The following is a 26,792-nucleotide window of genomic DNA, read 5'->3' as shown; positions in this document are numbered from 1 at the left end:
TGAGATGTCTGAAATTGAATGGATCTAAAAGCATTCTCAAAACGTTGTGTAAGATGACCTAAGACATGTAGTAGAAAATATAAAGATAAAAAGCTCTAACGCTGCTTTACTAACAGAAAGATTTTCACAAAACAATGATCTGCTTAACAAACACTTTTGCTAAGAATACATGTATTTGCAAAAAGTTCAATTGTTTCAGATATGCTCCTCATTTCAAGCATAAACATAATTATGGAATTTTTATTCTTACACTGAAGAATATTTAATGAGGTAAAAGAATAATTATAATTATATAAATATTTCTCTGATGTTATAGGGCGAGCCATTCGTGAAACAATTACGAACTCTGCCAAGGTAAGCAGCACATTTGAATAGGTATTTTTCCATTATCACCATTATGGAAATTGTGGAAAATCAACAAGCAATACCTGATACTTTATACACAGAGTTGCCAAGTTTAATTTAATTGCCATAGACCATACGCATTTATTTCTTCCTTAATCAAATGTACTGCATACCTTGGCAGAGTTCGTAATAGTTTGAATAGTTTCACGAATGGCTCGCCCTATAACATCAGTCAATGATGTCGCGAGCCTTTCGGAGGAATCGGCGGAATTCATTGAAAACCAAAATCCTTCCTTTGTATGAAATAATCGTCAATAAGAGAGTTCACCAAATACAAAGCGCGCATAGAAATTCGGTTGGAAAAAATCGCTATCTCTCGGAAGACATAAAAATCCGAAGGGGGGAGTAGGCTTATGTTTTGACTTTTTTTGCTTCGCCAAGTGTATCAAAATTCAAAATTATTTTGGTTGTTTGATATAACCAAATTTTATCAAAGGAAGTAAAACTGGTTACTTGATGTAACCAAATTATATCAAAGAAAGTAAAACTGGTTCTTTGGTATAATAAACTTAAAGCACGTTGTCACAAAAATGGTTATTTGAAATAAGCAAACTACTAACTACTAAATGCAATTATCATATATAATTAAATAAATCATGCAAAATAATGCGATAATGTACTTAAATAATAAATGCACATTTGGCGCCCCATAGATGTGTAGGATGTTTAATTAGAGAGCAGACAACCATGAACTGTAAGATATCAACAATTCACAAGGTGTACAAAAATATTAGAACATTTTTAAATGACAAGAAAATTATCTTTACAAAATTTCTTTATCAAAATTTCCCAAAATGTGTCCACGTCTAAGTATTTTCGCATCGCCTGGTTTATCTAAAAGCAAAAAATTAATCTTGAAAAGCGGGAGAGCAGTTTGCAACCGCTTGCGCAAAGAAAATGAGAAATTAAAAATCTAATTCAACTCGAAAAGTTGAAAGTTTAAATTCTGTTGTGTATTGCACGCAACGTGTATAAAATGAGCGTTCTGGCAATTTTACCGTCTTATTATTTTTATAGATAAACCAGACAATGCCAAAAAACTTCGAAATGAACACGTTTTGGGGAGCTTTTGATAAAATACTGTGTACATCCTTATTCGCGGTAACCTTCCCCTGATTTGAACAGTTATAAACAAGCACATGATGGGGCAGCAAATACGTATATGACTCGACATCTGAATGCAGTTTCTAGACCCAATTCAAAGAGAAGAGACGAAGGCTGTATTGGTATTGGTATATTATGTAGCTCAATCTTGTCCTTTAGGTTGACTAATGGCTGAAGTGGCTCACTTTAATCTACCATAACATCTTTGAGCGAGACTAGGTTTTACTGTTAGAACTGCAGAGATCGATGCCTTTTTAAAAAAAAGTATGCAGTGTTGCACGCGGATAGCAGTATTTGATATGAACTGGAGCTCAGGTTTCACAAATAAAGTTTGATCTTAGGCAAATATTGAACTTTTGATAGGTGCATATAGGGGTTTTATGTTATGTACCCATCACCCAGACTACAGAAAGTTCAAGAACAAAGTAGAAATTGACTTAAGAAGGAAAACAATATCAATACTGTCAGATTTAGTAAAGACCGCAAACAAGCAAAATTTATGCTAAGATCAAATGCGAATTATGGATATCACTTGAATTAGCACGATAAGCGACATCATGAAAACGTACGTCCTTGTATGTGTAGTAAAGCTCATAAACTTCTTTGTACCCATTTAATGCATACAACAAAGGTCCATTTTTAATTCTTCAAAGAGTGAAAACATCTTAGTCTGACAATGAACTAGAATTCGTAGCTTGCAAATAGTACGACAGATCATTTAGGCTATTAGTTAAATTCGTTCGTTTTGTGCAATGTATTGATTTTTGAACAATACCTACACTTTGCGTATTGTAATGAAGTACAATTAAATCATAAAGGTTTCATGACTTTCTCCATTTTCAATGTTTCTACAAGACTCCCTAAAGCTTCAAAAATAAGGGTGGAGTATATACTATACTCGTCGACTTTAACCCCACCCCCAAATTTAAATCTGTTCCTACGCCTATGTATCGATCCTATGTATAACTATGAAACACGAACCATTGGCGTTGTAACTGGGGTACAGCCAGGGGGGAATATCCCACGAATGATTTAAGGCAAGACACCACTAGCAGAAGGCATATGGGGGCCGCCAGAACGCATCTTTACAAACTCCTACAAATTTATTTCAGGAAACAAAATTCAAACAAATAAAACCACTGAACATCGGAACGGAACAGAAAAAATGGCGGACGGATCTATTTCTGCTGAGATTCACCAAAATTGACCAATATTATTTCGCATTGTAATACAATTTGTAATCAGAATGATACAATATTTCTATCTATTCACATCCAACACTCTATGGCGTTTTTGCTCAAAATGGCAAGGAACATATAATAAACAGACACCGCGGAGGATCGATAATTGGGGGGAGGGGCTAATATTCATATATTCATGGTATGCAGGCTTAAGTTCTTTTGAAATCCATTGTTTTCTAAGGATTAAAACATGAATATATAAATATGAGCCCCCCCAATTATCTATCCTCCGCGATGCCTGAAACTTGTATGCCAAAGGTTCATCTGAATTGTCAAAAGCTCTTTTTTGATGACGACATTAACTTAAAACTGACTTATTTTGTGTTGTTCAACACCTAAACTTTGTGAATTATAGCTTTGGAAAATAGTCCAGTTTGCACAAATGCATCTTAAGCTATTTTTTTAGTTTTTATGGATCTTATTATTTTCTTACACAAACAATCTCATGAAGGGATTTTGAATTGAAAATGCTTAAAAATATTGGGCGCAAGGAGACATAAAATATCCTGAGATGACGAGATAACAAGGAAAAGCATAATCAAGGAGTATATGTTGAATGTTAGAAAGTATATCACTGACTACGTATGGAAGATACAATTTATAAGTGCCTTATACATAAATTTCATAGTATAACTTACTTTCATAGTCGGGGTAATATTCCGTTCCTTCACCTTTAGACTCGTAACGTTCTGTCAATTGAAAAGTCACCAAACGTATGACAGTATTTTAGTCAATAAAATTCAACTCCGAAAAAACCTTAAAGACATATCTATAGTTGGTGCATAAAGACATAAAATCTCTAGACAACGATTATCGAGGTAAAAGATCAATAAAGTGTATGTATGTTCTACGATAAAATGTTGGAAAATATATCCATATTTTTGCATGTATAGCTTACACACAATTTACGAGGGTCTTGCATAAATTTGATTGTATATAACGTACCGTCATCCATGAAGTAACTTTTCATTCGTTGAAGGCAACACTATGAATTCTGTATTATCCAAGGTAAATATATCGAACTTAGGAAATTCTGCAATCATAAATACATATTTATCAAATCTTCGTCTTTCTCACTCGTTGAAATAAAAAGATTAAAATAGAATGCTTGCACAGTTTTAATATTCAATCATTAAAGCGTTTAAATTACATATAACATCATAACCTTCAAAGCCGTACGTCAAAAAAGCAACTTTCCGTGATTATTAGCCTTAACATAGATGAAAATTTATAAAAATGAAACATACGCAGGAAGAAAATTTTCAGAAATTGTACTCATCCTTGTTAAACGCTACTTGTACCAATGTTTTAAAACATCCAACTGTATGAAGTTAACCGTCAAAAATCTACGATAATCATTTGATGCACGCCAAATAAGGGTGTTTTTTTTTACAAATTATTGTCGAAATAAAAATATTTATCATAATAGTAGCAAAGTAGCTACATCTTAGGGGAAAGCTTACTATTCACAAATTCTAAAAATTATGATTACCTAACAAAACAACAAAATCACAAAAAATTTGTCACAGCAACAAGGTAGCTATAACAAGGTATAGAAAAGACTACTATCGTCAAGTTTCATCTTTATACACTTGAATTAAAACATATTAAGTGCAATGGTTTACTTTCACCAATTATGATGAAGCTATCACAATTAGGGACACCTTAAACTCAGTAAGGCAATGGGGTCTTTGTCAATGTGAACATAATTGGAAGTTATTTTTTCCGTACAAATCTCTACCAAGATATTTAAAAGCATAAATCAAAACACAATCCGCTTATTGCAATCACAGCAAACGAACGTTTTATAGTATAACTGTTTAATGTTTGTGATTAACCATTGATTGCAGTCGACTACATTTAAAAAAAAAGAAAAGATTCTAAATTTGGACAACCGAATCAAACAAGGCGCTACAATGCAACACCTAATAAGAAGAAAAAAACCTTAAGGATGTTGGCATGTAAGATATACAGTATTAGAATTTAGAACAGTCCGTTCTTCTAAAATGCAAGAATTCATTGAAAAATTTGATATTACGCGTGTCAATGACACACTTCATTGCATAACTATTTAAGATGCATCTATTTAAAATAACAAGAAAAAGATCTTTGTTCATTCGATAGAAGCGATACCGAGAATTTGTCTATTTTTATTTTCCTATTATCATTCTAATCGAATTTTTCCTGGTAAATGTTCAAAATTATTTTTGTTAACTGTAACTAATAAAAGACTGAAAGATATGTGTTAAAAACAGAAATTGGGGATTTGTACATGGAATTAAAGACTGTTACGCTCAAAAAAACTAAATTGAATTTGTGAAGTCTTTTGTTTTGTATAAAGGTAATAAAAAAATGTTAAGAGTTTTTCATTTATGCATTGGAAATTCGATTTAATTGCCAAGAGACTGACTTTCTATCTTATAGAAAAACCCAATACAAACTATTGGCGATTGAATCAAACGCCTGACGCGTGAAATGTTCTTAAAATGGTTATTTGGGTATTGAAAGAATTCACAAATGCAATCTAGAATAGCAACGTGTAGTTTTTATCCAGTAAAAAACATGTCACAACTATGTTTGTAAAAATTCTCTCACCTTTAAAAGTTTCAACAACCTCCACTTCTTCACCGTTTTTGCTTCCGTCTGACAGCACGAATGCCTTCTTCTGCAGCTCGTGACCTTGAGAGAAATAAATATTTCTTTTACAATGTAGCATTTCAAATTCAAAAGATCACAACTGGAAAAACATGCTTTATGGAGATTTCTCTAAGCAGATTTCGTAAATGACTGCATTTCAGTATGCTCACAATCGTAAAGTTGAAATGTGTTTGAAAAAAGTATCGTCTACAAATAAACAGTTATTACAAATAAACATTAATTCCAATAAATCTTGCGTAAATCTACCAATAGCAAAACACAAATTGTTTATGAATGGACTGTTTCTTAAATTATTCAACTGGAATTTTCTTTATATCATACTGGATGATGGCTTGGGCAGCAAGAAAAAATCCTTACTTTATCGTTTCTGTCACCATTTTGTTGACCTTGCAACTGTTCATGAAAAAACTTCGGACATTCTGTGAATTTGACAAAATGCATTAACAAAAATAGGTACGCTTGCGTACACGTGGGAAGCCTGTAAAACAGGAGACGCAAAAAGATTGAAACAAGTGGAGTTGCAGTCACTTTAACACAGGATAAGAACTTTCTAATGTGCATAAACTTAACAGTTCGAAATTGTTATGAGACCATCCGGCAATTGCGATGAAATATAAGTTATGTTCGATCCCATTTATCTATGCTTCAAGACCTGATATTTAAATTCTGTTTAAACAATATTACTATTTTGAAACATTGAATTCATTGATTGACAACTTGTTTTGTCATGATACTTTGAACTCCTGATACTAACAACAGATTTGTCATTATTTGTGGGGGGTTGAAAAAAGGTTTAAACTTTTTGTAAATAAGAAATATGATAAAAAGGCAGTGCATAGAGTGTCATCACAGACATGATATCTGCCACTCTCTTGTTTTGTATAGCCTAATTTCTCGGACAAATAAAATAACTCACCTTCAATGTTGCAAACAGACCAGTGAGACCTCTCCCAGAAAATTGTACAGCTCAATATTAGTGCAAACTAGATAGACAGTAATGAGTAATTGTAAACAAACATTAAAAATACTCATTGCAGATACATTTTCATTCAGTGACTGTATCCAAATTATGAAAAATACGCATGAATTTAGCATAATAATAATGGAATCCAACATTATATACTTTTTTGGAGCCCATTTGCAGATAGTTGAGGTGTTTTTTGATTGCATAACAAAATAATGTGTTAATGAAAACTATTAGTAAGAAATAGCTTTAGGTGCGCTTATGTAAGGAATTCTCTTTTCAATAATACAAAAATCAGGTGCATCTTTACGTGAAAATATGATCTTTGGCAGACTCTGGCCAGCAAGGGTGCAAATTTTTCCAAAGTATTTTTTCACAACAGAGGAATGTTTTCAGGAAAATGGGCCTGAAATTAAATAAGCAAATACTTGATTTTAATAAAGTTAGATATAATTACAGGTAAACAAAATAATAGCACATAATAAATGATTAAAATTTCTTAACTAAATAAGTCTTCATTTTCAACATATCACAAGTGCTTGATAACTTCATATCAATCACCAACAATTTACACATAAATTCATTCACTTTTCCTTGAGCTTCAAAGAAATAATCACAAACAAATCCTAAAACACTTCTCCAATGTTTTTCCAGAAATATATCCCACAATTACCCATGACATCATTTTTGTCTAACCTTGGACATTCGTTTAGTGGACTATTTAATGTCTGGCATTTTTCATTTTATCTTAGTATAAATTGTGTTAATCATGTCAGGTGATACCACAAATAAAAATAAGCCTTCATTTTGTAGCCCTTGTTCAAGCTTTCATTTAATATCATACTGCAACTTATCTCACTATATCTCATTCAAATTTAATTATAAATTACATACTTGAATAATTACAAGCTAATATGAACAAAACCAACAAAAGAGCCTGAAGGGGAAATTTTATCTATAACCATTAACCAATACCTGCATAAAACTATTTTCATTTAAGTTCATTTTGTAAATATTTATATTTTTGCTAACATTTAATAAAGATGTTTCCATTTGAAAAAATTCAAAACATTCATCTTACTTGTCCCCAGTTACTTTCTTCAGTCGTTAATAAAACTTATTATTTTTCCATGGCCTGATGTCTTTTGAACAGCCACAAACGTCTGCCATCCACAGCAATCAAACACAAGTTCCTAAACTGCATAAATGATCAGTGTAAACTAACAAACCAACAAGGGCCTAGAGAGGAAATTTGGTCTATAAAAAACATTAACCCATATATATACATCATATATCTCATATCTACTCACATTGAAGCGTTGATGATAAACAAACTGTGAATCATTGAGATATCTACATATACTAAACCTATAATAATATATTTTTCGTTTCTTAACTAACTTTGATGGTTATAAAACTATTTTCACGTGAGTTCATTTCGTAAGTATTTATTAATTTTATTTATATTATTGCTAGACAATATTAATAACGATGTTTCCATTTGAAAAAAATACCATTCATCTTACTACTCCCCAGTCCACTAAAGAATCACCGACCTTACCTGACTAATCTTCACTTGATGATCATAAAGATTTTCGCCTTCATCGTCAAAGAAAAACAAATCAATAAAATGTAAAAGAATCTCAAACAGTTATAAATGAAATATGATGACGGATAAAATACCATGTAATACGTACATACAAGAGAGGTGCTTTGCTTTTAGCCGATTTTATTTTATTTTAAAAAACGAAATAATTATGAAATAGACAAACAAAATGAATTAAAAATAATTTAACGCTAAATGTACTTAGCATTAAAATTCTTCACGAACAAAAATGGACGACTGTTTTTAATATTCTCGTTTCTCTTAGAGCAAAAAAACAGGATGTCAGATATGTAAGGTTTTCATTTATGTTATATGGTTAGTTCTTTACTAAGTGAAAGTTTCATATATTCATAATTATTAGATTATTACATCATCAATAAGGAGTTAGTACCTCGTAAATGTTTTTAAAATAACTGTTACTACACGACAGACATTTAGGACTGCATAAGGACTGTCGTGGAAGAAGAATGCCGAAAATACTTCAAGAAGAAAAACATACCGAGGAAAAGCGATCGATTAAATCGGTGGAAAGAAAATGCCTGTCAATAACCCCTTCTTGAAAAAATTGCAAGGAAATATCTCTGTGTGCCAGCGATTTCAGTTCCCTAAAGAGACTCTTCTCTAAAGCGGGAGACCTGGTAAGTGAAAAAAGAAGTAGGATAAAGGCAAAGAACGTTGACATGATGCTTTTTTTAAACAAGAATATATAACTTTCAAAAATACATCGTTACTGTTAACATGTTCCAAAGTGCAAAAATATTTATTTATCTTTCAGAACAGCATGCAACCAATTTTTTCAATTACAATTTTTTACAGCTTCTGAAAATTTATCGTTACTCCTAATAATGTTATGACAGTTTGTAATTTAAGACAAAAAAAAAATAAAATTTTTGTCGTATTGTTGAAGTATATAAGGCCACACTTTAGCAATTCCATTATCAGATCTTTATCAAGTGACTCAGACTTTTATATTCGAAATTGGAGAAAGTAATCGCTTTAGTAATCGATACCTCAATACTTTTAAGAAAAAGTAATCGGTATCGTATCGAATCGATACTAGCGGTATCGCCAATCACTAATGTGAAACCTGGGATGTACTTTGCTCCTTGATATGTGTCACTTTTTATTTGACAGCCATCTACACGACCCATTTGTTGTATGTGATAATTTTTACTTGTCACATAAAAGCTAGCACGCCAACTTTTCAAAACAGGCGATTGTTAAATAAAATTTGACAATTTTTTTGTCGTTTACACGGTCAAATTAACATTGTCAACTAAAAATTGTCATATTAAAATTACTCGTGTAAACGGGCCTTATGTCAGTCTTAAAAATCGATGTGTCATTTCTGACAGTTTCAAAAACAACTTGATCAAATTTTAGACATGTTTCAACAACTTATGAAAACAGTATCTGAAGACGTCTATCTCTGTGAGAAGCAGTGTTTAGCACATAGATAAGGAATCAGTCGTCACATAAGAAGTGAGATCCTGTGGAGAGAAAAGTCTAGCATTTTAACAAAACGGCGCTGTCATAGCAAGTGCTATTTGTGACGCTGCCTGTTTTGAAAAACCATTATTAAAACAGCTGTTACAAAAAGGTAATTTACACGGCTATGAATTTCATTTTGTTTATGATGGTTTAGGTCGAGTATTGTCGAGACAAGCAGAAATCGAAGAACAAGGCAGTGAGAAAAGATAGATCCACTGGGGAGATCACATAAAGAAAGTCTCCAAAACAAAACGCTCACGATAAAAGTCAAAAGTTACAAGCAATTTTGGAAAAAATCACTAGAATCGTTGTCAAATCTAGAACAAATGTACATTTCTTGTAATGTTCACTATAGATATGTTACAATGCCTCATGCAACATGAAAAATGTAACATGTAACAGTATTTAAGTAAGACGAAGATTTGGAGATGACATTTATAAAGCCTGCATGAATACAAAGTTTAATCAAAGGAAACAACACAGTTTCTGGAAATGTTGAATAACATTTCCTTGCAATATATGCTGTATTCTTGCAATCAAGACTGGCATTAATCTTTTTTAATTAGAGGCAATAGGTTCAAAATAAACATTAATAAGCAATATTAATCGATCATTTCAAACAAACACAAACCTTCATTTTCCACAACAGAAAAAAATCAGAGATCATGACAGATAACCAAATCCTATTGCAATTACAGGGGGAATGTATTCGTGACCTTAAAATAATTGACGATAGTTGATTTGATCTGCGTAGATGCACTTTTGTGAGGCGAATCTATAATAGCAACTGTTCATTAGAGTAACTTTAAACTTCTCAACCAAACAAGCACCAACAAACAATTGTAAATCACCAACAATTTACACATAAACTCATTCACATTTCTTTGAGCTACAAAGAAATAATCAGAAACAGAGCGACTTAAAACACTTCTCCAATCTTTTTCCAGAAATATATCCCTAAATATACGTGGAAGACATCAGATGACCCAGAGTAACCAAGTTTAGTGTACGGTAATGTTGTGATAACCAAATAACAGTGGATAATAAGAATTTTCTTTAAAGCGCCTTAACTTTTGTAAACATACTTACGGCTACCCTATACGACTCGCTTTAATAATCTCCTCCAGCTTGAAATAGAAAGATGTACATGTTCGTAGCATATTCAACTTTTATGACGAAGTATATAACAAACATTACATTTATTTGCAAGATGCTCTACGACTATAATTAATACAACATTTCCCTAATTGCTTTTCATGCATTCACGTTCTACATTCATTAAGACCTTTACATGCATATATGATCGAATTTAAGTTTATTAATAATCCATACTTCAGTGACAATACATGCAAATAATCCTTGATATGACTTTATGAATCAATTTCTTGGTCGTTGCTCAAGTTAACAATTAGAAAGTGGCACATGATTAGTTAAAAGTTTGTGATACTTCATTTTTCATCAAGATTACGGTTGGCAATAATATCTTCAAATTTCTTTCCATTGACTTCTTTCAATTTTCACAGGATTTATGTTTCCTAAAAACGTTTGCAACGGAAAAATATAGAACTTAATTTTACTTAACGTTGAGAAGGTTGGAAACATTTATACAATTCTTAAAACATACATCTTAAAGAGTAGAAAAAAAAGTTCAATGTGACAGAGAAATATGTTATTATGCATGGAACTCTAACATGGCTAAGTCGTAAAAATGGGGTATTATTTGAATAGCTTACAGGTAAAATGGTTTCGCAATTTACGTCTTGTTTTCCAGTCAGTCGATCTAATAATTTTGTGCACCAGTAGAGGAAGTTCGGAAAAACGTTGCATGAAATACTCTTTATAGTTGCCTTCCTTGATATATGGCGATAGAAGTGAACGAGATTTATCTCGCCAGTGCTGATCAACGTTACGTATGAATCTCAAACAACTTGCCCATGAAGACTTGTAGGTTACAGTTCTTTCTTTGTTGTTTACTTCAAATGTTATGAAATCTTTCAAAACTTCATCATCGATACGTTTCATCCATTTTGAGCGACGATTCAACTGCTTACGAACATCTGAATTTCGACATATTTGTTTTTTAATCTCTGGTTGGTTCCCAACTTCACACAGCATGTCAAACGTTTCCTCATTGGATCGTAGATAAGGATGTTTTAACGCCGCTTTGGCTGATGGCCTGAGTTTAGGCTCATGCTGTAGCATCCATGAAAGAAGGTCTTCAAGTTGAACATCATTGATTTTCTTCAAGCCAACAGGGTTTCCATTTAACAAGTTTTTCAATCTATTCTCTTCAGCGCCAAAAGCATGTTCCTCTTTTGTTGCAACATAATAAGCCACCATTCCTGCACTCTAATATTCATAAAAAAAACCCTTTAACAGTCACAACATCAACTGTAGAGACTAAAATGCTAAAAAAATGTGTTTATTCATTATTTGCAGAACTGAACAGTAGCTATATATTTTTTAATGAACATATCTACCATTATATCAGACTCTTTCTTGTAACGTCCACCACCCAAGGATTCAGGAGCGGACCAACTATAACTGCCTGTACCAGGACTGCTTTGATATGTTGAGTTATCGCCACTTTTCAATATTCGACTAATGCCAAAGTCAGCTATCATAAATTCGCCTTCCACGTCTTGAAGAACATTAGAAGGCTTTAAATCTCGATGAAGAATTGAACTTGGGCCACTATGAAGATCAGATAATCCATTTAAAATTTGTCTAAGGATTTCAGGAAGGGCTTCGTGAAGTTTATCTAAACTAGTAGACTTAACAAAACTTGTCAAACTTTGTTCGCACAAGTCTAATATCAAATAGACAAAATCTTCTCCTTCCTCTTCTACAAAGTTCCAATACTTTACAACATGCTTCGACTTCTTTGCCTTTGGCTCATTCAAAACATTCTTTTCCCGTAGAGCAAGATGGGGACAGCTATTTTTAGGGATTTTTTTTACAGCTTTTCCATAACCATCCCTTCCCAAACCAAGATAAACGGTTCCACCACTTCCTTTGCCAATCAAGAACTTTTCCTTGAAAATCACACGTACATCGCCTTTAATTCTAATATCACCTGGATGTTCTAGCCAATGTTTTTGCATCATTTCAAACTTTTCGCGATGCATCACTGATTTGTCAACGCAATTCCATTTTTGCGACGACCCAACTTAAAATAATTGTATGCCATTTAGCAAAATGTAAAAAATAATCAAATAGTCAATAGACATTTCAATAATTTTGATATTAATGTCGTGTAAAAGTTTTCATCAGTCTAAAATTTCAGTACGCCTCTGGCTCTGTTAGTTTCAAGTGCAAGCACAAATCGTGGTTTCAAAGTACATTTGCTACATAATCATGAGCAAATATTTAAAATTGCTTAAATATAAACTGCGAAAATGTGACCTACCTTTTAACTCTCTTCGATATCTAACATTTTGATTGCAAACAATTAGCTTTATATTTTAAATAGTGTCTTACCAAAATTGTGATATTCATTGATCAGGGCTAGAATTTTCAGATTGAGTATTTTGTCGTGCGTTTTCTCAGCAAATTCAAGTTGGCTTGAATAAGTGTATGTCGCTGTAGTAAAAAGAACAATAAATACTATTAACATAATTAACATAACAGTAACCATTGCAACCAGATTGCAAAAAAATCGCAAAAAATTGAAATTTAACTATTCTAATCCTGTCAATGTTAATTGGCTGTGAATTATAAGAAAAGTATTACAGTTGCGATTCAAATTTATTATTATTAGTAACACAATAAGAAATTTTTCAAAAATTGTGACATTAACAACTTTATTATCCTATTTTTCATCGTAACACCCAGATGTACTTGTAACCACACTCTACTCCCTGGAGAAGTCGCAAATGACACTGAAGTTGTCAGATGCTCGTAATCTTTTTATGAACATCGCGTTTTTTAGTCTTTTATATATTTGTTAGCTTTTGACGCACAATTGTTTCGTATTTGTTCAAACTTGGTGCATAAAAATCAATGTTTTTTTTTTATATTTGGTAAAGCCCATGACGTAGTTTCTAAAGGTACGTTTACACAAAATGATTTGTCGGACCAACACTGACGCCATATTACGTGTTCTTGTCATACATGGAAAGTTACCGGACTCGAAAAATCAAATGAAAATCTGTAGCAAACTATAGATTTGTTACCGATTTTTACTATGTTGCTATAGTTTCTAAAATAAGCAAATTATGACCATCAAAAATAATTATCGAAATGTCTTCTGTCAACACAGAAAAAAAGTGTTGTGAGCATTGTTGTTTTCATGGAATAACCAAAAGCTGCAGAGTATTTTATATTGCGTCTGTTTAAACATATACAATAGTGAAAAATGTAGTTTATATTATACTAAAAATATTGTACTCAAACAATAATATAATAATTTCCACTATGCTTACCTTGTTCATGTTTTTGATTTGTTCTCTCGTCAGCTTTCTCTAAAACACCACAAAGACACAAAAACATGAAAAATTGATAGTCAAAAAGTCGATTGATATATGTATATTTTTTTATAATTCTATGACGTTATTTATATTGTATTATCAATTGTCCTTACCGTTGTCATATTAAAAACGTTTTGACCAGTAAAATATTAAAAAAAAATTGAAGGAAAATAAAATGACAAAACTTTTTACCTTTATAAGAGGCAGTGCGACCATTGTCGTCACGGTTGGTGATGTTCAATGCAGTGTCATCGTCGATGTGTTTATCACTAACGGATAGAGTGTCACCATTGTTCCTCAGTTTGAAAAACTGACCGCCCTGAAGGCCAAGTGCTTTTAAGGCAATGTTTAATCTCAAGCAGATATAATACATATCTCTGGTCTCTCCGTGATTTTTAGTTAATTCTGCAATACCATACGCAAACGGTTGCCAATTATTTTTTTCATCCAAAAAATAAACAAGAACACCAGCGTCACCATCCTGAAGAAATGACTCATCACTTTTTATCATGATAACATCACGGAAAATCACATGTTTTTTAACAAAAACTGAATACATAAGGTCACACAAGTAGCCCTCAGCCCCAGTGGCTGTGCGAACTTTCACAGATTCCTCTTGGCTTAGTCTTTTGTGAATTTTGCTAAATACGTCATCAAAGTTTGAATTAACATCTTCCAATTCATCACCAACAAGCTTCTGAAAATCCTCTTTATTGCCAACAGTGATAGACATGATATCAATTTCAGGATTATAAGAGAAGTCAGAAAAATGACCAACCACTCTGTCGTCATCATCAGAGAAAGTATATTTATTTTCATGCAATAAACGCTGAATGCTTTTTTTGTTTTTACTAATTTCATCTTGAATGGCAAGAAGGTCATCATTCAACCTCATATGAGGTGCATAACCAACGTGGCAACAAGTCAACGCGTAATATTTTTCATCTTTACAGCAAAACAGGGTCAACTTACCGCGAGACCGCTTACTATGCATATCGTAGTGTTGAACCGAAATCATGCTGGACAGTCGTTGAACTAGCAAACCAATTCTTGATAATGAATAATGTTGTCTCATTTTCTCACAATGGGTTTGTATGTAACCAATTCATTTGTTACCATATGTAACCATAAAAAGTAAAAAAAAAATTTAAATAAACCCTTTTAAAAGTGGACTTATTTAAACAGCCCCGTTTTCTTGTAGATTTTTCATAAGGTGTACATTATTCGATAAAACATTTGGGCTAACCATATGTATAAAATTTCGAACAGCAAGCCTAAAATAAACTAAACATTGATATTTTAGTTTCTACGTGTCTCACAAGTCCAAGAATATTATAATTCTAGATTCCACAATGTGAATAAAATAGCAACACCAAACAACTGTATCTATTGTAAGTATGCTGCATAAATATACCAACCTTTAGGAAGTGGACTTACTTTCTCTTGACTCTCTTCTACAATAAAAATACAAACAATGAGATATTTTAATTACGATTACGATGGACAGGTTGACTGATTCACAGTGCATTAATTAAAAAATAAAAAAAAACGTTGCAAATATATAACTCTTTTTCCAACTTTACATTTCAAAATTTCCATTTAATTCTGTAACAAGAACACAAACTTTATCGACATTTTTAGTAATAACGTCAAGGTCATTTAACGGTAAACATGATTTTTAATGTCATCACTATCACAGCAGTAAGAGCATTTGTTTTTACTTTAATAGGAAAATAATGACTTTTAAAGAAGAGTTAGGGCACACATGTCAGAGGAAACAATTAAATCAAATTAGTAAAACAAGAACCTATAGAGAGTGTAAAAACTGTAAAAAGCTAAATGTGTTGCAATCTCTGTCGTATTCATGTTGCATATAAATCCGACTGCGAGAAAATAACTCATTTTATATTCGTATCATTCTTCTTTTCCCTTTTGTGTTTGCTCAGTGTGGTGCATCGTTAATAAACCGGCATCTTTGATTACTTTTACTTTCAAGCATTAAAGTATACGAAATCGTTGATCAATTTCCTTGAATGTTTGCTGCAGTTGTGAGATTTATTATTTATTTCGAGATCACTTTGTATACGATCAGATAATCGAAGACAAGTAAGCAATTGTTTCTTAAAAAATCTATTCATGAAATTGTTTATGACTGACAACATTTAAAGTACCAATACAAAATGGTTTATATATAAATGATAAACCACTTTTCTCGAGAACTATACTTTTCATAATACAATTTGCATGCGTATCTATTTCCGCCAACGTAGTTCATAAAATTGTCACGAACAAGAGAAAATATACACGCTAACGAAGCTAAAGAATCGTTTATATAACCCTGTCAAGATTCTGTATATATGTAAGTTTACTTGTGATTGAAAAACGGAGCAAAAAATCCCTCCAATTCTATAGAATTGTTATAGTCTGTATATATAGTTATCGCCTCACTAATTTCTAGGGCAGTAATATTTTTCCGTGATGTGCAGAAAATCTTTCCTTTCGAAAACATGATCCGTAAGCTTTAGAAATACATAAATTAAACAAACTCTTGACGATTGAATTTAATGTTTGACGCAATGTAATTTTGTTTACATTGCTCTTATATATACATTAAAAAGAATTTACAAATACAAACTAATATTTTTAAACAAAACAAGTCTTCATTCGTGTAAAGAATACACCAATAACAAAGTATAAAAAACTTACATGGATAATTCACCAATCTCCGACACGTATTTCAACAACTTTATTTTCTATAACGTTTTCCGACAAATAAGAATCATTAAAATAATGCCTTGTTTTTACGTCGTCATGCACTTATATTATTTTAAATATGTAGGAATTTCAAAATAACAACAGGAAACACATTTTTTTTTAAGAAAGGTCTATGTTTTCTTGGGGGGAAGGAGAAGATTGAATAATTTTGAAGATATTTAATTTAAATGTCATACAGGCATGCAATTTTACATGCCTTGAAAAATAATAATCTATGGATAACAATATTATTGATATGAATGTTTTATGCAGTGCGGTGTTTGAAATTAAATGAGATATGATCTTCGCACTTAGCTGGACAATTTAAGCAATCGTCTCAGGACCTGAAAAAATCAGGTGACTCAACGGGATTCGAACCCATGACCTCTGCGGTGCCGGTGCAGTGCTCTGACCACTGAGCTATGAAGTCACACAGTGGTGAGCAGGTCAATATTGTTGGGCTCATGAGTTCGAATCCCGTTGAGTCACCTGATTTTTTCAGGTCCTGAGACGATTGCTTAAATTGTCCAGCTAAGTGCGAAGATCATATCTCATTTAATATTATTGATAATAACGTTTAGTCTTTAGCTTAACACATCTTCAGATTAGAATACATACATGTAGGAACTTAGAAAACATGTATTCTAATTATACAATATTTACAGATTGTTAAATTACAACGTATAGTGATGTCAGTGTTGTGTGATTTTTTGTGTGTTAAGAGGAGTTGAATGGATTTTGATGAGATTTAGTGGGATGGATAGAGTGAGTTTGAATGGAATTGTGGTTGTTTCCTTGAATGGAAATGTGGTTGTTTCCTTGAATGGAAATGTGGTTGTTTCCTTGAATGGAAATGTGGTTGTTTCCTTGGAAGAGAAGTTAATTGGCTGTAACTCTCTGTACGTAGTGGAGCATTGGACTTTAACTTCAAATATTCTCCATATTTATCATCAACATTGAAATTACCACTTTTCCTTTTTTTTATTTTCATGAAACTCTGAAAAAGACTTCCATTCTTCAACAAAACGATCCTCATGAGCAACTCGTCCCACGACACTCGTGGAAAACAAGGATTACGTCATCCAAACAACTCTCTTCAGCTTAACGAGTTTGATTTGTTGATACACCAGCATTTTGAAGGATTTCACAAGAGATTTTCAATCTGTTTCTATTGCCAACATTATTCTCTTCAACAGACCCATGATCTTCTAAGCCTAAAATATGAACTTTGTTTGTTTTTACGTTATATTCAACTTTGCCCTTGTTTGCACCACTATTAATTTCGTCCACAGTGTTTTCCCTTGTAATTTTAGTAAAACGTTTTACCGTATATGCCTTCTTTAACAAATTCATTTTCTTCCGTTTCGTCGAATTCAAGATAATTATAATTAGTTGGGAGCGATTGCGCAACATTACGGATGCAAAAACCATTTTCTTCCTGTATAATATAGATTATAGTATTCATTATTTCTTACAAAATGCAAAACAAAATTGTGTTTACAGCTTACCTCTGAAAAAAATATCTTGAAATATTTCCTCTAATAAACGACCAGCAAAAATAACCCAGTAACAGTGGCAATCGAAAACAGATCTTAAATTTTGCTTTTATTATTCCATGCAGTCATTCTCAAGACTCAGTTCAACAAGTAAATATTGACATAGAAAAAATATCATTTTTTGATGAAATCTAGATGAAATTCTAGGTTAGACTTACATTTCACAACATGGTCCTCGTTAAATACACGTAATTGGGAAAATAGAATCCCGTCACCCGCACGAGACGATAAACTTTTAACCGAGAAATAATGTAAAACATTTACATTATCAACAGAAATAAAAAATAAGGGCATGAAGGTTAAGTACTGCTGTTGTAAAGCGAAATTGAACTTCCTCTTTACAATTTGAAACATGGGTTTTATTGAATAAAGATTGCTGTAGTGATGGAGTGAACGACAATAGTAAAATCTTCTATAGTAACCGATATCTTCATTACCATTGTCTGTCTCTAGGATCATCAAAATAGGATCATCACAGAATTTAATAGAGAATACATCCTTCCCAAGATATTTCATAAGTCAATTTTTCTGAAATTGAGTCTGCATGGAACCATTTATGAACACTTGTATGATGTCAGAGTAAGTGTTAGATATAATTTCATTAATTTTATTTCAGTTTAAATTAGGATTATTGGATGTAGTATTTCATGTATTTTTCATTACTTTTATATTTCAATGTTTATAAAGTGTGGAGCTGTAAAAAAAGACTTAGAAAACGTCAATTTTTGTAGATCACACAAGTAACACAGGACATTTGTTTTTTGTACGTATCTCTGAGAAGAGCATTGAAAAAAATAAATAGCCCTAAGACTTAATAAATATGCTATACTTTGTAATGTATTAATTATTGTCAAAACATGGAGCCAGAAAAAACTACACAATTCCTGTGCAAATGCCACACAGGCGATGGGAGAATCATTCAGTATAGTTGATTCTTGTACTCTAATCATGACCAATGGAATAGCCTTTCAGACTAGTTTATCACATAAGAATGCCATGCCTTTCATTGCGTGAAGGCAGTGTAAACACGTGTGGTGTATTCCCACTCAAAACTAACAGTCAATCTCTTTTAATCTGTCAATCAGGGACAGTTGCTTTTCTATAAACATTAATACAATACGAATTCACCATTGAATAATTTGGACACAAACCTTCATATTAAACGACAGAAACAAAGAACAGAGCACGATGAAATATACTGATGAGGTAACTAAATCCTGTCGCAATTATAGGAGGAATGTCTTCAGAAAAATTGGTCTGAAATTAGAAAATATTTGCTTTCATCAAGTAAGGTGCAAATATAGGCAATTGCAAAGGCACATAACATATTCCTAAAATTTCTCGAGTAAATAGTCTTAAACATATACCTCAATGTCACTCACTAACAATGTACACGTAAATCCATTCACCGTTTCTTGACCGACAAATAAATAATGATAAACAGAGCGCCCTCCAATTTTTTTTACAGAAATATACCCTAAATATGCATGAAAGACATCATATGACCCAAAGTAATCACCTTTAATGTAGACAGAAATGTTATGATAACTAAGGCCCCGTTTATACTATACCGGATTGCTATCGTAGCAGGTTGATATTCTTTGTATTAAAAGCAGTGAAATTGTTCAACGTCAGAAACACAATGAAATGGACTAAATCTATCAACTTAATAAACCTTTACTCCGAACAGTTAACACTTTAAAGCAAATGAAGATGTCGTGATGAGCGGAATCCGGTATAGTGTAAACGCAGCCTAAATAATTGTAGACTGAAATTATTGCTATATAATGACACTTAAGCCAAATTTTCCCTAGCAACATAAGCACAAGCGATCAAACAAAGCAAAGCATATTCTCCAGAGATTGGAGGACATAAAAGAAAAAGGATTTTCTTTTCAATGTTTTTGTGTTTTGATTTATGCTTATGTTAAGTTGCTGTGCTTATTCTTATGTTTATGCTGATGCTTGTGTCAGTCATAATATTGCTTTATTGTATTTTTTTTTGTCTTTGTTTGTCCTTAAATCCTGCTTCACGCGAGTGAAATAAGGATAAGCACAAACGTAGACAAAAGAGAAAACTAAGTCATTCAACGAAGCATGTGACATAAACATCGACATAAGATAAAGCATAAGGAAAAAATTTAAGAATAAGCTAAGAGAAGAATAAAAGAAGAACAAAAAAGGATTTAAAGAAAATCCCAATGTCTTTGTCTTTGTAAACCTCTAGAGCAATAGAAAAAGTCTCGACGTTCCTGCTTATTTTCCTTGTGTGAACCAGGCTTAAGCTTATGTCGCTAGTGAAAACTAGGCTTCACACTACATCTAAAAGTCTAATTTTTTGACATTACTTATTCCAGCTAATATCTCACAATTTTCATGATTACTTCTATCTACTTTCACTTTGTTTAAGCTTTCCTTCAATATCTTACAGGAACTTATCCCATTTTATCTCATTAAAATAATTTTAAAGAATTTTATTCAATAATTGCAAGCTAATATGTGCACAAAACCAACAAAAGAGCACCAAGGAGAAATTTAATATATCACCATTAACCAACATCTACTCACCCTGAGTGGTTGATGATAAAAAACTGATTTGGCAAAGATTTTGTTTGTCTATAAAGAACGATGAAAACTTTCGAGATTTCAATCACCTATTGAAAAGCAAAAAACCAATGGAAACAAATTAATAATTGAAGGGCTTATTCAAATATGTGATTAAGAATTTTGTGGAGAAAATGCAGCATTTCAATTTTTTCAAACAATTTCAGCAAGTAATGTTATGGAATACAGAAGAGTTTCAGCACAATGAGCTGATTTTTTTATTTAGTACGTTTATGTTCAATCTACTTTCAAATTCAAAATACCTTTATTTGTAAAAGTTTAAATGAATGAGCTAATTTATTTTTCCAAACGATGTATCTGCTACTGCTGAACACAAATTATATGTTGCATCAACAAATGGCAGGCTGGAGAATTAAATGCATTCCAACATTTCTTGTCTTTTCTTGTCCTTTCTTTTTCGAAACGATATGTTCTCGCCTTTACAAGATGGTTGTAGCGTCTTGTCTGTAAATAACTACATGATTTGAGTCCTTCCAAATTCCAATAAGAACCAGCGTTATATCGCATTTGTTACATCACACTTATAACAAAAAGAAGCGTAGTCATGTTTTTCAACTATCGATGAACATAACTGAAACAAGTGCTTGCTTTATTCTACTAGAAAAGCAATACTTTAAGTTTATATCATAACTGGACTGAGTCAAATTAAGCGTCAATATAATAGAAAATATATTTGTATGACATGAATATAAGTGATGTTAGCCTGTTACAACTCTTGTAATGGGAGTTGACGTGCGAATTTTATTCTCTAACTTCTACTAAAATATGACAATGCACAAACTTAATTTGAAATGGTGAACAGTGAACAGTTAAAACTCATAGATCTCGTTTGTCTTGTCTGCCCGTGAGCCAAAAGCTTGTCGAACACAGTCCATATGACAAAGTTTTGAGCAAAAGGGTTTGTTCAATGGACAACAGTTCGCTCACTGGTAAAAATTTATGCATTTTTAAAAATGCCAGTTGTGCAATGCACAATACGCGTTTCCGTCTTATTTTAGGAAATTTTTTCCAAGAGTACACTTTTTTATTATGTATAAACAGTTTTTGTCTGGTATAAAATGTATATGTAGTTGTACAAAAATCCAACTACACAAACCTCTTTAATTTTTTGTACTCAATGCTATCTGTAAAGATTGATTTTTAGATAGCTAAGTAAAAATTCGACTTTGTCGGGTGTCTGAGCATCTTGTTGGTAGGTGCTTTTAAATTTGTATTTGAATTTCGGAATCTTATGTAGTAGAGGATCATTGCGAATCATCTTTATAACAATGATATCGACTATAGAATAGAATCTTGCTTCTACACTTTATTTTGCTTTACGCTAGATTGGCCATGCAAAAACATTAGATGAATGTACAAATACTAAGAGCCAAAATGTGAAATGTTAAATAAGTTCATGTATGCATCAATTTCATTGTTTCACACGCAGAAACAGGCATTTTGGAGAAGTCCTAATTTATCCAAAGCATCTTTTAGTCTCAGGCAAGCATAGTACTTCTTGTTCTTTCGGGACGCAACAGCAACAGCATATGCAAACGGTATCTTCTTGTTGTTCTTATCACTAAAATAAACCAGAGATCCCGAGTCACTTTGCTGAATAAATTCGTGATCACTTTCTACAGCCACCACGTCACGGAACACTATTTTTCCCTTGTAACGTACGGTACGATTGAGGTCAACAATGCTCCCGCCGACCTCGTCGCCAGCTTTATAAACAGGTGTCTGTACCTCATCGTTTTCTCTCTCTGACAGCAACTTAAACACGTTCTCTAGAGAACTTGGCATCTCTATTTTAGGCGCAGTGAATTCAATTTCTTTATTATCAAATAAGATGGCCATTATATCGGTTTCTTGATCAAATGAGTAATGCGAAAATTCGCCAAGAGCTATTTGTCTGCCATCGTTATGAATGTACGAATATTTGTTTTCGTGCATAAATTTCTCAAAATCCATTTTATTATTATTTATTTCGTCTTGAATGTACAAGAATTTATTTTCGCTTTCGGGAGAATTTTTATATCCAGTATGTAGACAAGTCAACGCGTAATGTTTTCCATCTTTGCAGCAGAACAGAGTCAACGTTCCACAGGATGGTTTGGACGCATCATCACGCCTTGATTGAACCATCTTCGAAAGCGGATAAATTATAATTTCGTTAGATGGGTTGATAAAACGTAACTCGATATATTTTGAAGCATTCCATTTAAATATTTCATCAATTTCTTGTTTCAAAAGTTTATTATCATTCTTTGATTGGTCGACTTCAAGAAACAAATGAAGATATGGCATTTGATTGGTCGGACGAGCTACACCATAATCGCCACAAAGCCATGAAAAACTATTAATGTAAAAAATTAAGGTACTTGGAAAAAAACAGCAACATGCTCACTTGTCAAGTCAAATGACTCAAAACTGAATTGTAAGAGTTAGGAAAGATTTACCTTTCCAACTTTTTATGCACACTTTCTTTAATTTTGTAATCTTTGGTTAGACATCTTCCTTTAAAAAATTTGCTCTCGTTGGCAATGAGAACTATATGATCTGCAAAAAATAACATAAAATCAAGATTACGATAATCGTTATTTGCAAAAAGGGACATTTGACTGACAAGAAAAAAAATTATACAATGCCGTTAAAAAATTGAACTTATGCATAACTAGAAAAGTACAGAACAATTTAGTTATTGTATAAGGTTACAAAGACAATTAGCTCTTTACTCACTGTTTATACGAACATCTGAGTTGAGAAACCTTAGACCTTGTGATTGCTTTATCTTTGGTTGGATCCTTGTGTCACGAAACATATCAACGTTTTCCTCATTTGGCATGATTGCAAGATTCGACAAAACAGTAGGATTGGATATTGTTTCCTTGAAATACATCTTTGCATCGCAAATTTCCAAAAACGGTTCAGATTGTGGTTTTGGCAGTGGTCGATTGTACCATTGCTTGTGTTCAGTCTTTCCATTCATCTTATCTGTTCTAAAATAATCATGGCCATCTTTTTGTATTAGAATTTTTAAATTAAAGGTTTACAATGTTGAATGACAATTGAGCAGACATCACTTGTCTTATTTAACTGTTGGTTCCTGACTTTATACAGCCTTTCACACTTCTAACTATTGGATAGTAGATTAATAAGTGTTTTAACTCCTCGTTGGTTGATGGTCTGTATTCAAGTTTTAGCTGTCACTCGGACTAGCTGTCACAGATTAGTCACTCTGTCTTATTTGTTGATGGTAAATAATTATCTTACTTATCTCGAAGGAGGTTAATTCGTCTTTTGAACCAACTACTTATGAGTGAGGCTGTGATTGGTATGGTCGAATCGTCAACCTATTAGCAACAGTCTGAAAGAATTTTTTACGAATGTAATGAACGCAACACTGATAAACGCAAAGTTGACTCAACTAACTGCACGAGTTTTGCTGGAAGTACTATCCCTCCAGTGAATGTTGGAAGTTATGTTTCATTTAAGAAATGAAAGATGTTTACTGTATTTGTATGCAAACCGAGGAGATTGATCTTTGGGAGAACTCAAGGGCAAATCATGGCAACCCTGAGACTCGAGATTTTGAGCCGATGATTTGTTCTAATTCAATTATTCATTTCAGCCAATTTATTTATTTTTATATGGTAATTTCCTTGAAATATGAAGAACCTTCTACACCAAGGCAAAACCAAGATACCACAGAACTGAATATAACCGGAATGCTACTTCCAGTCAAAATGGTACACCAGCAATTCAACTTGTCCCCATTTTTCAACTCATGGCCACGAAAAAGTTCATAACGGCGGTCATGCTATAAAATGCAAGACTTATAGACATGCGTGTCTGAAAGCAAGTACATGCGAGTTCAGGCATTTTAGTTGAAGGTGGCCATCCAATTATGTATTTGGTTCAAGGACATGTTTACATTTTTGTTATGCCAAAAATAATTGGGATAATATGGGCGACATGCAAACTTTACGGAATGACAACTAATTGTAGAACACAAAATAACTACCAAATATATGTAATTTGCGTGAGTCAACTGACTTACCTTACATATGCACCTGGTTGATAATCAGATCATCAAAGACAATAACTGTTTCTATTCATGTAAATAATTAAGAAACTTTCCATAAACTTTTTTAGGTAGCTACAATGGTGAGCGTAAAAACCTATTGAAACAACACCAAGTCTCACTTTTCCAAAAGTTATTTTTCGTCAAATAATGAGAGGAAAATTTCCTTGCGTGTTCACTTCCGGCCACACTTTAATACTATTTATTGTATGAGCAAAAATATATAAGGGAAGCAACGTTGCTTGATGAATGAAAACTTATGATATAGTCCTTTTTTAAGGTCCTGGTATATCTTAAGATTATGATATAACTTTGCTTGAGGATAAAAACGGGGCGGAAAACTACCTACGAACAAATGGAATAGTCTGTATATTTAGCTATTGCCTGAATGATTTTTTCGATTTTTTTGTGATAAGTAAAATCAATACCTTTAAACGAGTAACATTTCGGCGAGTTAAAGTAAATGTCAAAAGCAACAGAATTTTCTTAACATTTTTTAATATACTGAAAGAATTCACACATGAAACCATGTATTTTAAAGCATACCTGTCATTGTTATTGAACATACTGAAAGAGTTCACAAAAATAGCATCGTAGTTTAAAGTGTACCAGCCTTTCCCATGTGAAAAATATAACGAAATAAGATATAGATGCTTAAAACTAGAACTCTTTGATCACTAGGTACATTTCAACGCTGTCTTCTTCGCGGTTTTTTCTTGCGTGTGACGCATCAATATAACAAGGATGGGTCGTCTTGCATCACTACATACATAAATTTTCTTCAAACAATGTAAAAATTTCAAAAGATCACTGCATGACATAAATTAGCAAGGTAAAAATATTTGTTATTATCTCTTTGAAGGGCGAGGGAGAGACATGACTTGTACAATTTTTGAAGCACAAATAAAATTGAACCTAAATTGTTTGAAGAAAGATAAATGTATACCTATATGCTGCATTGCGAAGTTTTAGCAAATTTACCCGAGAAATGTGTTGCACAAAACAAAACACAAGAGTGATCGCTACTTGCAAACTGATGGATGTATTCAAAAATCTTTCATTTTTCTACTTTCTACCTTTTTCTCATCACCATTTCGTAAACGCTAATCATATTCATAAAAGAAATTACAAACGTTTTATGAAAGCTCACAAAAAGCAAAAACAACACGTAAAGCTTTTCAAGAAGTCAACAGGTTGAGTTGAACAACACAAATAAACCCAGAGTAGTGAGCATCAAAAACAAAAACTAAACCAATTTAATTCGTTTAGACAGATAATAGATAACCTGTAATGAAGCTTTTCTTGGTTTTATTGACTTCTCTTATCAACAATAGCCTCTTTATTAACGCTTATTTCAAGTGTGCAATTGCACCATAGTCATACCATAAAGATATTCATCAGATATTCAAAGGTAAAAAAGAGATAAAATAATATACTGAAGTACGTCTATATAGGTAACGATTGTATTCTCATCGATTTCGATAAGAATTTGTGAAATGTTATAAAGATTATGAGTGCATAAATGTATTAAGCAGGGCATTTTTTTAAGGAGTTATATCATTATATCAGCCCGATAATACATGGTTACTGCTGTGGCCAGTGCGGTTTGGTCTACACAATTCCAAACAATAGCAACTTATTTATGTTGAACTGAACGTTCGTCAGATGGTTCAATGTAACGCAATTCTATATATTTTGAAGCATTCCATTGAAATGTTTTATCAATTTCTTGTTTCAAAGACTTGTCTTTCATTTTTTGGTCAACTTCGAGAAACAAATGACGATATGGCATCTCATCGGTCGAACGCACTGTACCATAATCACCAACAATCCATGGAAAACTGTAATGTAGAA

At 32.5% G+C, this 26,792-nt stretch overlaps 5 protein-coding genes across 22 annotated transcripts in view; all 5 read right to left on the bottom strand.

The window, feature by feature from the left end:
* LOC124437868 overlaps nt 1-26,792 on the bottom strand; it is a 121,900-nt gene that overhangs the window by 36,719 nt on the left and 58,389 nt on the right. For 3 of the 4 annotated variants that reach the window (XR_006945874.1, XR_006945873.1, XM_046987799.1), the window contains exons 4-8: nt 6,325-6,391; nt 5,766-5,827; nt 5,346-5,429; nt 3,696-3,783; nt 3,389-3,439 (exon numbers count right to left, since the gene is read on the bottom strand). The gene's annotated coding sequence lies outside the window, so the exon portion shown is untranslated. Of the gene's footprint in view, nt 1-1,182; nt 1,240-3,388; nt 3,440-3,695; nt 3,784-5,345; nt 5,430-5,765; nt 5,828-6,324; nt 6,392-26,792 lie in introns of those variants that run through there. The other variant, XR_006945872.1, reaches the window with a different exon arrangement.
* Nucleotides 10,627-17,924, bottom strand: LOC124437872 (probable serine/threonine-protein kinase ireA). The gene is made up of 8 exons (XM_046987821.1): nt 17,659-17,924; nt 16,645-16,691; nt 14,131-15,392; nt 13,894-13,932; nt 12,950-13,051; nt 11,950-12,638; nt 11,203-11,818; nt 10,627-11,004 (listed from the first exon to the last, which is right to left on the bottom strand). Coding segments are annotated over exons 3-8 (2,331 nt in total). The 5' UTR covers nt 15,014-15,392; nt 16,645-16,691; nt 17,659-17,924; the 3' UTR covers nt 10,627-11,002.
* LOC124437948 (serine/threonine-protein kinase/endoribonuclease IRE2-like) lies at nt 11,899-12,597 on the bottom strand. Its single transcript, XM_046987909.1, has one exon. It carries the CDS (start codon nt 12,595-12,597, stop codon nt 11,899-11,901), a length of 699 nt encoding a protein of 232 aa, XP_046843865.1.
* On the bottom strand, nt 21,518-24,936 carry LOC124437877. The gene is made up of 4 exons (XM_046987837.1): nt 24,915-24,936; nt 23,594-23,853; nt 23,314-23,413; nt 21,518-23,210 (listed from the first exon to the last, which is right to left on the bottom strand). Exons 2-4 carry the CDS (start codon nt 23,841-23,843, stop codon nt 22,292-22,294), a joined length of 1,269 nt encoding a protein of 422 aa, XP_046843793.1. The 5' UTR covers nt 23,844-23,853; nt 24,915-24,936; the 3' UTR covers nt 21,518-22,291.
* LOC124437869 overlaps nt 26,230-26,792 on the bottom strand; it is a 43,740-nt gene continuing 43,177 nt past the window's right edge. For all 15 annotated transcript variants that reach the window (XM_046987807.1, XM_046987805.1, XM_046987806.1 and 12 more), the window contains one exon: nt 26,230-26,779. In XM_046987807.1, coding sequence (XP_046843763.1) covers nt 26,575-26,779 — 205 coding nt within the window. In that variant the 3' untranslated portion in view covers nt 26,230-26,574. The remainder of the gene's footprint in view (nt 26,780-26,792) is intronic.

The sequence above is a fragment of the Xenia sp. Carnegie-2017 genome, unplaced genomic scaffold (assembly GCF_021976095.1).
Source record: "Xenia sp. Carnegie-2017 unplaced genomic scaffold, XeniaSp_v1 HiC_scaffold_18, whole genome shotgun sequence".
Lineage (NCBI taxonomy): Eukaryota > Metazoa > Cnidaria > Anthozoa > Malacalcyonacea > Xeniidae > Xenia > Xenia sp. Carnegie-2017.
The sequence above is the reverse complement of the archived record's forward strand: the minus strand, read 5'-3'. Positions and strand labels throughout refer to the sequence as shown.